The 13338-nt window shown below is 35.3% G+C and overlaps 2 protein-coding genes across 3 annotated transcripts; one reads left to right on the top strand and one right to left on the bottom strand.

Moving 5' to 3' along the window:
• On the bottom strand, nt 1-3102 carry LOC100242138 (glutathione S-transferase TCHQD). 2 transcript variants are annotated; one of them, XM_002285847.4, is made up of 3 exons: nt 2950-3102; nt 1161-1484; nt 1-798 (listed from the first exon to the last, which is right to left on the bottom strand). In XM_002285847.4, the coding sequence occupies exons 2-3, from the start codon at nt 1367-1369 to the stop codon at nt 204-206; spliced, it is 804 nt and encodes a 267-aa protein (XP_002285883.1). In that variant the 5' UTR covers nt 1370-1484; nt 2950-3102; the 3' UTR covers nt 1-203. The 2 variants fall into 2 exon arrangements, with proteins under 2 accessions (XP_002285883.1, XP_010664161.1); XM_010665859.3 differs by having other exon boundaries at nt 1161-1426.
• A 4590-nt stretch (nt 3103-7692) lies between these two features.
• LOC100267665 (protein kinase STUNTED) lies at nt 7693-12113 on the top strand. The gene is given in 12 exon segments (XM_010665858.3): nt 7693-8038; nt 8185-8217; nt 8220-8254; nt 8599-8848; nt 8933-9670; nt 9766-10014; nt 10124-10287; nt 10396-10475; nt 10639-10786; nt 10869-11018; nt 11458-11667; nt 11669-12113. Coding segments are annotated over 12 exon segments (2274 nt in total). The 5' UTR covers nt 7693-7866; the 3' UTR covers nt 11714-12113.
• The last annotated feature ends 1225 nt before the right edge of the window (nt 12114-13338 follow it).

Genomic DNA, 13338 nt, shown 5'->3' with positions numbered 1-13338 from the left:
TCCTCAAGAATGTGCCTTTTTCTATTTTCAAAATAGTAACCAATCTGAATACATTTTCAAACCCTCTCCTCAATCAAAAATAGAGGAAGAAATGAAAAGTTTCTTTTACAGCACGATAATATACACCATGGAACTCATAAACTTATTTGATCTACAGTTATTCGGCCTTTCCCAATTTCCAACCAACTTTGCTGGGTTCTTCATCAATATCTCTTCAGCATACTTCTTACACGAACAAAACACCAGGTTTTTAGCAGTGTTTTGTACTTTCTCCAGCCGCTGAAGTAGTTACCAATCACCTTCTTATAACTAGGCCTCTGCTGCACCAGATTCCAGTATTCAGCAATATTTGGCCTGCTACAAATATACTCTTCTTCTAAATCCAAGAGCACTATTCGGGCCAGCACTGGAATGAGCATAACATCTGCCATGGTAAATTCATCCCCTGCTAGGTATGTTGATTCATTCAGCTTTCTTTCCACTTCATCAAGAATTTCAGCTAGTTGTTCCTTGCTCTGTTTCAAAACATCCGGGTCTCTCAACTTGTCTTCTGTCTCATATACCTCATCTAGCTTAAGATGGTAGGAACCTGCCAGATCAGGAGACTCGGCCATCCTAGCAATCACAACCCGCCTTATGAATTTTGAAACGGTGAACCGGTATTTTTCAGGGATGTGGAAGAGAGTAAAATACTTGGGATCCCATGCTTGTATCCTCTGCATCCATTCAATAACTTCTTGGCTGCTAAGGGTGACATTTTCACTGCCCAAAGTGAAAACTGCGATTCTCTCTATGTACCTGTAATTTTTGTACACTATCTTAAAGTTTTCTCTCATATTCAATATGGGTGTATTTGGAAAACAATTCAAGGATGAATGCCTTCTGTCACAACCAACAAATCCCTTTCAAAAATGGGAATTGTTTTTCTCCTTCCTTTCAGATTGGTTTGTGACGGATAGGTTAAAAGAGATCAAAAGACAGGGAGATATCAGTTGAAGGTACTCAAGGCATTCATCTTTATTTGTTTATTTATTCATTTACCGGTTATCTTTAAAATTTCTTTAGCCATCATGAATATTCAAATTTTAAATTGTTTCCAAACACCCCTCAAATCTTCCAGAATTAGCATAGAAAAATGATTAGTAAAGGATGAGACGTACTGCATTATGTCAATCGTGTCGAAGATGATATGGGAACCATTCTGAAAAACAGGAAGTTTGGCACTTGGATTCAGCCTGAAGAATGAAGGTTCCATGTTCTTGCCCGTGATAGGATTGACACGGTATGATGTGTAATCAATGCCATTTTCTTCCAAAGTAAGCCTCACTTTCTGGCTGTCCAATGAGTAGGGATGATGATAAAGTTGCATGATTTTATCAACATCTGTTTTTAGGATGACACTGATACTATGAAAACTTGAAAGCTCCTGATTAATTTGAATATCATACACCACGATATTGAAGAACAACAGGGTATGTCAGTATCTGCAATAGAATGGTAACATCAAGCGTTTTCACAACCCTCCAAACCACAGCAAAAGAGAAAAAGATTCCCCACATATATTCAATAAGAGGTTGATGGAAAAAGCCATGAATGGATGGTGAAATATAGTGATGAAATATCATGCTACAAATATAGGGGCTGAAGGGGCGGCATTCCAGTGTAAGAACAGATGCAGAAGACGAAAAGATGCATAGCTAATAGCTTCGAAAATAAGGTGTCTACAATGAGTGGTTTCAGAAGCTGTTATTACTATGTATCTTCCCTTATGACCATCAAAAACTCAGCATCAGAATATTGTATAGTAGAATGATGCTGCAATTAATTGATGTTTACAACCACCTTTCCCACCCACTGTCTCATATTAGTTGAGAATACAGTTCTTTCAAACAGAATCAAAGAATTGAATGTTTTTAATATTAAAAACAGAAAAGAAAAATAAAATAAAATAAAAGGGAAAGATGAGAAGAAGAAGATATTTGTAGTGTCTGTAAATAAAATAAAATAAGATAAAATAATAAAAAAATTATCAACTGGGATGTTCATGATTTAATGATGTCTTGAAATCAACTTATATCAAAATTAACAACAACACCGTTGGATGAGAAAACTATGATGATTGCCAGACCTCACCAAAGATACAATATGGAATGCAGAAAGGGCGGCTGCTCATTGTGAAGAGATCAAAATTCCAAATCAACCAAGAGGAATTATAATGTTTGCAATGATGCAAAGTTGTAAATATTTTTATATTTTTTCATATGATATCTTTAATTCAAGTAAGAGAATGGATCCTCTTCCCCTTGACAACACTGGAACTGATTTCCTGTTGGTTTTTGGAAATAAACTGACATAAGCAATATTAGAATACCACATGAAGCAAAAGAACAAAGGCTTCCTAGCAGCCCAAGGAGGAGGAAAAAAAAAGGAGAGAATATGGGATTAAAAGATATTTGATCATTTAAGAGCTCTTTCAATTGAAAACCCAGGAAGGAGGATATATCTTTTAATGCTCCTTGAATTCAGAGGATATCTTCAAAACCTTATGGAGGAAGATATGCATATGACTCTGGGTTAGTTTAGGAATGAACAATATGGCATTCCTTCACCAAGAAACCTAATATGTTCATCCAGTTTGTTACCATCGATATGCTAATCCTTTTCTTCATCTTATACCAAGAACATGCAAATTCTCAAATCCCCATTGAATTTAAATTAGAATTCAGCACCATATCACACTGAGATCCTCTCAAGAATTACAACAAAATCTCCTAAAGCAATCACAGCAAATCCAAGATCCAATCTTAGATGAAACCAAAACCAGAATTCAACTAAAATTTAGAAAGCAAACATCACGAACAGGATTAAACAACAACCCCAAGCATCAACCATGAAAACAAATCTCCTTTTCAACAGGATCATTTCAAGAAAATTATGCGTGGAACTTACCCAGAAAGGATGATGGAGTCAGGGTTTGGGGATTGGAGTCGGGAAAAGAAAGAACCCTTTTCGTGGATTAGCATTAAAAAACGAAAAAGGCATTGAAAATTGAAAAGGGAGAATTCATAGAAAAAGGTTGCCTAATGAAAAGGCCATTCCTTGTCCTTCGAGTACCGTTGACAGGGATACACTCGCTCTAACCATGCAACACTTGTCCATGGCTACTTCTGTAATTTACTCCAAAAATTTGTGGTGATTATTGTCTATTGAATCCTCCCAAATCATTTGGGCCTCATGTCTCAAGCCCATGCAACCCACTTAATTTCACATAGCCCTTATGCCTCAAGCCCATTACAGCCCACCTCTTCGTAGGCCCCCAACCATGACCCCTGACCCCAAATAATGGCTCCTTCATTGAAACCATTAATGGAGTGACCTACTTCATTAGGAATATCCATATAATTCACATGTATGGAGAAAGAGAAGGTAGGTACTTATGTGGGCCAATAATGGATTTAAATGTGACCTTCAACTAACCAATGCATTGTCACCTTCTTATCTTTGATTCGATTGCACGTGTCGACCAATGTATTGATTTTGTATCAATTTTGGCATTTTGATAGGTCATGGGTCTCGTATATTAACCCCGCCATGGTTGCTTCATTAATTATTGAATTTTATGAGGCATATTTGACAAGAATAATGATTTAGTTCAAACTCGCATTATTAAATTTACTAATTATGGTTGCGTATCGCATTCTTTATTGAAAATTTAAATAATTTATGAAATTACAACACTCGTATCAAATTTAGGATTTGGATCGAAATAAATGAAATAAAAGTCAAACTTGATAATACTTTTAGAAAATAATTTTAGTATTAAAAATATCTTTGAAAAATGTTTAACAAAATTTAGAAAGTATTTTTAAAAAATTGAAAAAAACACTTGATAAGTGATTATATAAAATAAAAAAACGTTTTAAAATAAAATATTTTTATTAAAAATATTTTGAATTGAACCAATTTTTTTTCAATTACTAACAACAATTCATTTTCATATCATATGAAAATCTTTAAAAAATAATATAATCAAGCAACAAACTTAGGTTGAGAAGTGGGTGGTAATTTAAAGTTAGCCGACCAAACCGATGGGTTAGTGTATCCTTTTCTGTCAGTTAAATTGCTTGAGAGTTAGTTGAAGGAATGGCGGGAAAAGGTGAGGAGTTTGGTTTGTCATTGCCGCCACTGTTGTTTTTCTTGGTTAATGTGTCGTTTTTTCTGGCCCCCAAACACCATCTTCCAAGTTTTCAACTCTTAACTCGGAAATCTAAGCAATTATTATTACACCCAACCGCTCAAATAACTAACTTTTTTTTTTTCCTTTCCTTTCCTTCCCTTTCTTGGGAGAAATATGAGGATAGAAATCATATTTATTGGGAGCAGTGAGAGAGCTGTATCTTTGACATGTTCTGAGGCTTGTTTTAGGGGATCATTCATGTGATTTCGCTTTATTTTTAATCAATGTTTCCCAAACTCTCAACTTTTCCCGGGAAACAACAAGAAAATAGAGCTGGTGGGGACCATTCAGCTTTGATGAAATTGTGATAGAAATTATAACAGTTGAAGGTAAAATACAAAAAAGCATAAACTTTTGATAGATTTTTAATGGGTTCCAAAAGTATTTTATACACCATTTGTTTTTGGACCATTTATTAAATCCTTCACTTATTCAATTCCCTTTATTTTTATTTTATTTTTGTCACCCATAATTAAAATCAATTTTTTTTAAAAAAAAAAAAAAAAACCCACCATTGGCAGTGGGATTCCACCATTTGGGGTAAACTAATTTCCCCACCCACATGGCACACTTGTAAAGTGTAAGTTTATAGTAGTCCCACCATGACCTACTCAATTGCAACAACCATATATTTAACATTTTCCATACACTTTTTTATATTTGTTTTTTTAATAATTAAATCAAAACATTATTATTATTATTGTTATTTTTATGTGCATATGCTTTGTACACATCCCCCATATAGCATGGAAGTAGTTGTAGTGGGGGATGCGATCCACAAATATCTTAGATGAAGATGGTTGTGTGTTTGTGGGTCATCCGTACACAAATGCATACCCCCCTTGCGAATAGCTGGCCAAACATTGCTTCATTGCTTGGTACACTTTTGTTTATGCTATCCTAAGTTTGAGGATTTTTTTTTCACATTTGAAAAAGGAAAATTAATAAAAATTTTATGAATGTTTCAAAAATTGATGATGAAATCTTGTATATTATATTGATTTTTTTTCTAAATTATTCTTAAAATAAAACCAACAAATGATGAAACAAATAAAAGAATAATCAACTGGGGAAGTTTTTATCAATGACTAATTATGATATATTTTTATTCAAAACCCATTATTTTTTAAAATATAATAATATATAAAAAAATAATAAAACCAACAATTTATTCAAATGATTCCCTAAATAATAAAATAATAAGCTCTAAACCACTTTACCACTCAAGTTCATTTCTAATTTAATAATATGAATGGCATCTCAAATCCAATTCACGTGTGTAGCACGCGCTAAAGGCGCGTGGAGATGTGGACGCTCCTTTATTTCTGTGTAGATATTGGCTTCTGGACACGTGAAAACGCCGTGCTTTTGACTGACCGACAAATCATAAAAAATTTATTTATTTTATTTTAAATTATAACGGAGGAGGTGGTGGTGGTGGGATCAGCTACAACGGGAAAGTGGTGGACCACAGTGGACCAGCGTTGGGGCCCACTCGTGTCTAACTCATCACATGCAAAGTCACCCATCAAAGATCAATGGCCCTACCCTCCCGTAATTTTGCGGTTCCTCTTGTTTGTTTTTACTCTGCTCCGAATACTCTATTTCCATAGCAGCTAAAGACTGTGTACAGTCTTGGCCCTTGGGTGCTGCTTTCAGTGGAATTAGCAAAATGGGGGTCTCCACTTCCTTAGTGGGCACGTGGACGTCAGCTTGTCAAGCACGTGTTCAGTAGCCGTCATAAAAAATAATGGTGCCACGTGTCGTACAGTGGGTTGAGAGTCACGTGAGATGGTGTACATGCTGGCGGAGCGTGGTAGCTTAGAGTTGAGCGCAGTCACGAGTATTGGGTCGGTGCCCTCCACGGTCCACCACCCTCCTCTTCAATGACTCCTACTATTTTTACATCTACATTAAAACCAAATATATGTTTTCCATGGTATGATTTAATGGATTTCATAGAACATTATCAATTATGATTAATAAATTTAAGTTTGTAATAATTCGTATTAAACGGTTTACTTATTGTTTGTTTTGAATCAAAAAATTCTCTCACAGTTTTAAAATATGTTTATATGATTGAAAATAATTCATACTTATATATAATATCATAAACTTTTTCATTTATCTAAAATGAGATATCACCCCTTTCATATAAATATAACATCATTATGTTTCACAATATTACGACATCAAACAAATAAATATCTCTTATGAAACAAAACAAATATTTTATATTGTATTTGCACGAGGAGTGTACGTACAAATTTCATAAAATTTTATCCTACAAAAATTAGCAAAATAAAATAGGAAAAATAACGCAAACAAATGATTTATTAAATTTAAGAATATCACGGGTAAAATATTAGAAATAATATTCTTTCTAATAAATAATATTTTCCCTTTGATTCTTTTATCTTGATCACACTTTGGAAGACGATGATGACATTTTATTGATTTCGAGAGTTACAAGGAGTTTATTCCTTAAGTGTATTAGTTCTTTTGCCTTGAATTTTCTTTTTATTTATAAATAAAGATAGGGAATTTGAATTTCAAATTTCAAATTTCTCAATTTTAGTTGCTTAATTTAAGGGATTTAGTTCCTTAATTTTAGCAAAAAAAAATTTATCGAGAGGTTTTACCAACAAGATAATAATAATAATAATAATTTTCTCATTATCATTATTATTTTTATAGTTGGAGATGGGAGAGACTTATCCATAAGATGAGAGATTTATCCATTAATTTTTTAATATCCTATATGAGATAAAGTTTTTTATACTCTATATATATATATATACACGAACTTTTCTTAATTTTATAAATGTGGTTTAAAATGGGACATTTTTACTAAAAAAAACCCAAAAAGCACATTAATTTTGAACAATAAAATTAATTTAACATTAACCCAACTCCCCCATTATTGAATTGGGCCAAGTGAGAAAAAAGTACACCAATTTGGGGCAATCATCTTAATGTGATTAATTAAAGAATAAAGGCCATAACTTTTTTTCCGATGAATCAAACTTTTGTACCTTATTCTCTCCAAAGCATTCAGATTAATAAATAAATAAACAAATATTAGTAGTCAAATCGCTAAAAAAATATTTCTTACCAAAAGCGAAGACCATTGGAATTAAAGGGTTGGCGAGAGGGAAAATGTTTTGATGTGGGAGAGTTTTTCAACTTAAAGGTTCTAAAGTTTTATCTTACTGCGTGCATGACACGCTCCATGGTATGTGATATTCGATGACTCGTAGGTGATTCGATAAATGGAGTTCTACTGTACGGTGATATGGTGATCACCTGATTTCCTCAACGACGTCTTTGATCGTGATTTTAGGTCTGATGTCGCTCGACTGTGGGCCCTTGTGACCTCATTCATCACCGTTCATATTTCACATTATGGCATCACTGACCTTTTGTGATGGGTCATATCAAGTAAAGTAGGACCGCCCGTAGGGTAACACGCCGCACTTCACTTTCTGGTCTGGTGTGCGACTTGAAAAGCAAACCAACGACGGTTAAAGCTGATCTCTAAGATTAGCTATATATTAACGGATGACCGGCCGGAGCACTGTGAGGTAGCAGGAATCAGAGGGAAGCAGCGCTGGAAACTGACCAGGAAGATGAAGATGATACCAGGTGGGTCTTCCGGAGAAGTGGAGAAGTCCGGCGGTGGGACGGTGGTGGTCGGAGTGAAGTTGGACTCGCAGAGTAGAGAGTTGCTGACTTGGGCTCTGGTGAAAGTGGCTCAGCCGGGTGACCGTGTGATTGCTCTGCATGTTCTTGGTCACAATGGTAAGTATGGTTTGAGTACGAATTTATTTATTTATTTTTATTTTTTTTGTGTTTCATTTTGTGGGTGTTCTTGCTTTCTGTTCTTTTGGGAGGTTTTGATGGGTTGAAGTGAAGTTTGTCTGATTTGGAGAAATGGGTGTATGTAGAAATTGTGGATCGAGATGGGAAATCGTCGCTTCTTTCGCTGTATATGAAGGTTTCTGCAACTTGAAACAGGTCGGTGTTTCTGCTTGTTTTCTGTTTTTCTGTTCTTTGATTCTCTTTCCTCGGGTTTTTATTTGTTTTTTTTCTTATTCAGCATCTGTACTCTGTTTGGTAGCAGAGAAAACAGAGAGAATGAAGAGAAATGGAATTTTGAGTTTTTTCGTTTGTTGTCATGGTTTCTTTAAAATGAACAAATTAAACTAAATTGGACCAACTGGTTGAATTAGGTTCAGCCAGTGGAAGTTTTTGTTGAATTTAGATTCAAAGGTTTAAAGTTTTTTTCCCATTTTCCCAACATTTCTCGGAAACAAACAGAGAGCTGAAAGAATTGAGTCTTTTTGGTGGAATTGTTGCAGGTGGATCTCAAGCTAAAGATCTGCAGAGGTTCATCTATCGGGAAAATTCTGGTCAGGGAGGTGAAATCTTATGTTGCTAGTAAGGTTATAGTAGGAACAGCTCGGAACCATCATGCAATCAGGTCATCCGCCGCGGTTGCAAAGTACTGTGCAAAGAAACTACCAAAGGATTGTTCAGTTCTTGCTGTGAACAATGGGAAAGTTGTGTTCCAGAGAGAAGCTTCTATGAGAACTACTGTTGATTCACAAGGTGTCAGTTCTTAGGTTGGAGTTTTGTGCATGAATAGTTTATACTTGTAGTCAAATTCTAATATTGCTTGTATACTTGTTGCAGAAAAAGAGGAACATCGCCGGAATGGTTTGCTCGGTGGAATTCAGCAGTCAGTGAGTAAGAAATCAAAGGCATTAAATCATGGCAAGGTAAATGAGGAGCCATCAACCATCTGTGATCCAAGTGCTTGCCAGAGTTTGGAGTTGGGGCTGGTTAATGGTGGTACAGATTGTAAGGAGAGTGAGCCAAAACAAATTTGTTCCATTTGTGCCCCACTCTCTGCTATGCCTGAGAATTCATGTAGTCAATCCATAGAAGGATCTTCTGGTGACAGCCATCATGAAGATGATTCACTGGCTATTGTGCCTGTTCAGAAGCTAGAGGCATCATCGAGTTCAATCTCTCTGTTGATCAGAGAATTGCCTGAACTGAGACCTGGTTGGCCGCTCCTCCGCCGGGCCATTTTACCAGACCGGCAAACTTCTACCAAATCCTCAGTGCGGCAGATCTCTGTGGTTCAGTGGGCAATGAGGTTGCCCAGTAGGAACTTTCCATCTGCAGCCAGTTTGGATAATATAGAAAGTAGTTGTGATGGGGATGAAGACCTATCTACCAATTTAGATGGTGAAAGTGGTGCAATTGTTCCAGTAGGAACTGTGAATGCATCTGCTCCACCTTCTCCCAGCCGCAGTTCAACAAAGCTGGCTAAAGAATTGGAGGGTCTTCATGAGAAGTACTCAGCAACTTGTAGACTGTTCAAGTTTCAAGAACTCTTCTCGGCAACATCAAATTTCATGCCTGGTTTGTTTTCTTCCACTAACTGTGGTGTCTAATCAATTACACCATTAAGTCCTCATAGAATGTTAGTTAAAATAATCAGTTTTCTGTCATTTCAGAGAATTTGATTGGAAAAGGTGGAAGCAGTCGGGTATATAGAGGTTGTCTTTCTGATGGCAAGGAATTGGCAGTGAAAATCTTGAAGCAATCTGATGATATATTGAAAGAGTTCCTCTTGGAAATTGAGATTATTTCTACCTTGCATCACAAGAACATCATTTCCCTTTTGGGCTTCTGTTTTGAGAACAATAATCTTCTCCTGGTTTATGATTTCTTATCAAGAGGAAGCCTGGAGGAGAACCTTTATGGTACCAGAGTTACACAAAAACTTTTCTTTTTTTAGATATTAAATTGAAATTGAAGACAGTTGTGTTCTTAATTAGCGATATGTTTCTTGTTGGTTCTTTATTGAATCAGGTAATAAAAAGGATCTTTTTGCATTTGGTTGGAGTGAGAGATACAAGGTTGCTGTGGGTGTAGCTGAGGCACTGGATTATCTGCACTGTGGCAGCGCTCAAGCCGTGATCCACGGGGATGTAAAATCATCAAATATACTATTAGCAGATGATTTTGAGCCACAGGTACTGTATTTTTACCATATAGTTTATTGGATCTGATGATTTTTTTTTTCTTTCTTGAAGTCTTCACTGACTCTGTAATATACCAATATCCTTTCTTTTTCTTTTCAGCTCTCTGATTTTGGACTAGCTAAATGGGCCTCAACTTCCTCATCACATATAACCTGCTCTGATGTTGCTGGCACCTTCGGGTTTGTGCTTCTTCTCTAGTAGCTATAACTTCTATGTCCCACATTCTTGTCATTTTTCAGAAGATCAATAAACCCCACTATTTTGAATTATGGCTTTAAAATCTTGAGTAAAAAAGTTATTACTTGTCATTGAGAAAGTTCAGAACATTTATTTTCTCTGCAGTTACATGGCTCCTGAATACTTCATGTATGGCAAAGTAAATGAGAAGATAGATGTCTACGCATTTGGTGTTGTCCTCCTTGAGCTTCTTTCGGGAAGAAAACCGATCAGCAGTGATTATCCAAAAGGTCAAGAGAGCCTGGTTATGTGGGTATGTCCATGGAACTCATACAATTTATTCAGTACTGAATTTACCTCTTGATCTAGTTTCATAAAAGGAAATTAATTTCCAGGCAAAGCCAATTCTATATGGTGGGAAGGTTTCTGAATTATTGGACCCAAGCTTGGGCAGTAACTATGACTCCAGCCAGATGGAGAGGATGGTATGGGCTGCTATTCTCTGTATCAGACGTGCGCCAAGAGCTCGGCCACAAATGAGCCTTGTAAGTCTCCTCTAATTTATTTTAGGTTATGTTTGGTTATGATTTTCTCAATTTCTATGAAAAATATCAAAGAAAATCAAAATTAAAACTAATTAAGAATTTATGTATTTTAAAATTATTTAATATTTATATCAATGAATTAAAATAAATAAAATAAATTTGAAGTAGCAAGTTAAAATAATTTATTTACTTTTAATCTATTTTTTATTTTTCTTCTACTTTTTTTTTTTTTTTGTATTCTTTCCCTTGCATTTTCCTTCAAATTTTTTCAGAATTTTATTACAAACAAGTAATGGAAAGAAAATGAATCCCATCGATGTTGAATGTATTTCCTTCAATTTTGTTCTGTAATCAACTATCCATGAGTACCTAATAATACTAGCATGAGCCCACAATTAATATATGAAACACTCCTAACAGACCCTTGTTCTGAGAACAGGTCTTAAAGCTCCTCCAAGGTGACGCGGAGGCAACCAAATGGGCAAGGTTGCAAGTCAACGCTTGTGAAGGGTCTGACACGCCAGATGATGAAGCTTTTCCCCATTCAAATCTCCAGTCCCATCTTAACCTTGCTTTACTTGATGTTGAGGAAGATTCACTCTCCATGAGTAGCATTGAGCAAAGTGTCTCGTTAGAGGACTACTTGCAAGGCAGGTGGAGCCGCTCATCAAGCTTCGACTAACCAGTGTTGCTAGCAAAATGCATTAATGCACCATCTCACCCTCCATTTGTGCTATTCTTTTGTATATTCTGTTGGGCTTTCCCCCCTTTCGGCTTTCGTTGCATTTTTGTGTTTGCTTATAGATAGGTCTTGGATGAGAGGTTGTTTGCTGGAGTACCCTCCGCCTCACCTTACCTTACCTTGCCTTACCTTACCTTAGCAGTCATGACTTTCCCTTGTGGTTTTGTGGAAAATTGTGTCAGCCCTCTTCCCCAATCTAGAAAAGATAAGAGAGCTGAGAGTGATTTGTTATGGTGGAATGTGGATATGTTCAAACTATGGATCATTACATGTTGATCAAGAAGTGGGCACAAGTAACTGCTGCTCCATTTCCAAGTGTATCTAATAAGAGCAATTTTACTTTTGAGGCTTGATTTCCTTGCAGCATTTGAAGCATCTGCAACTCTTCTAGCCCATGTGTTTGTGATACAAATTTCTCGTGTATGTGGCCCTGCAACTTGGTGCTGTCACTTTTTTAGATTCCTTTCCCATTAACATGCTCAAATTTGGATCCCCATATTGAAAGTTGTAGCCATAACAAGTTAGGTGGTCTCCTCCACTTAGCCACCATCACCACCGACACCCCACCTATATTCTCTGTATGTGTCCATTTACAAGCAGTGTCCATATCCACGGATACTTGCATTGTCAACTGTTCAGCAGTCGTACACAACATGTTTCTTAGGAATTGTATGGATGGTTTTACATCTTTGAACATTGTCAACTGTTCAGCAGTCCTACACAACATCTTTGAACACTGAATATTAACATCTTTACTTTGGTGCTTATGGATGGTTTAAGAGAAAAGGGCTGAGAATGATATGTTAATGGAACATTGTTCTAGAGAGAGAAAATAGGCTATAATATTAGATGTTATGTAGTAAATTTGATGAGAAAAAAATTTGAAAGGTTTTTTTTTTTTTTAACGTTATTTTGGAAATACATGGTGTGTGGAGGAAATTTGTTTGGTTGTCATGAATTTCCGGGAGAGAAAGGAAAAATTTTGAACTTGAACAAGAAGCTAAGAAAGACTTTTTGACTCTGAAGACCAAAGTAAATAATATGTCTAAATCCAGTTGCTCTAATGGATCATCCCACAATTCCCTGTCCAATTATATTATTATTACTAGTATATAAAATTTTATATATTTATGTTAAATATAATAAATTAATAAATTTATATTTTAAAAAATTAAAATTAGATATAAAATTATAAACAATAATAGAGATTTCTCATCCTTGCAATGAGATGGCCCGGATGGGAAGGAAAATTAAATTTACAAAAGGGGACATGGATGGGTAGCCTCCAAAACCCTCCCAACCAAGAAAAGAAAAAAGTGATTTAAAAATAAATATCTTTAAAGAATGCTTCAAATTAATGAAATACTACTAAATTTTTTTATAGATAAAAAAATATTATTCATATTTTTAAAAGAATCATCTATTAAATATTTTTAAAAATAAATTATTAAATATTTAATATTTTAAAAAAAACCTCATAAAATCACTTTTTATTTTTATAACCCTAGAACGAGGAATCGGAGAGAAATGAAGATTTAAATTTATAAATTAAATTACGAATATAGTCTTTCTTAAAAG

The sequence above is a fragment of the Vitis vinifera genome, chromosome 18 (assembly GCF_030704535.1).
Source record: "Vitis vinifera cultivar Pinot Noir 40024 chromosome 18, ASM3070453v1".
Lineage (NCBI taxonomy): Eukaryota > Viridiplantae > Streptophyta > Magnoliopsida > Vitales > Vitaceae > Vitis > Vitis vinifera.
The sequence above is the reverse complement of the archived record's forward strand: the minus strand, read 5'-3'. Positions and strand labels throughout refer to the sequence as shown.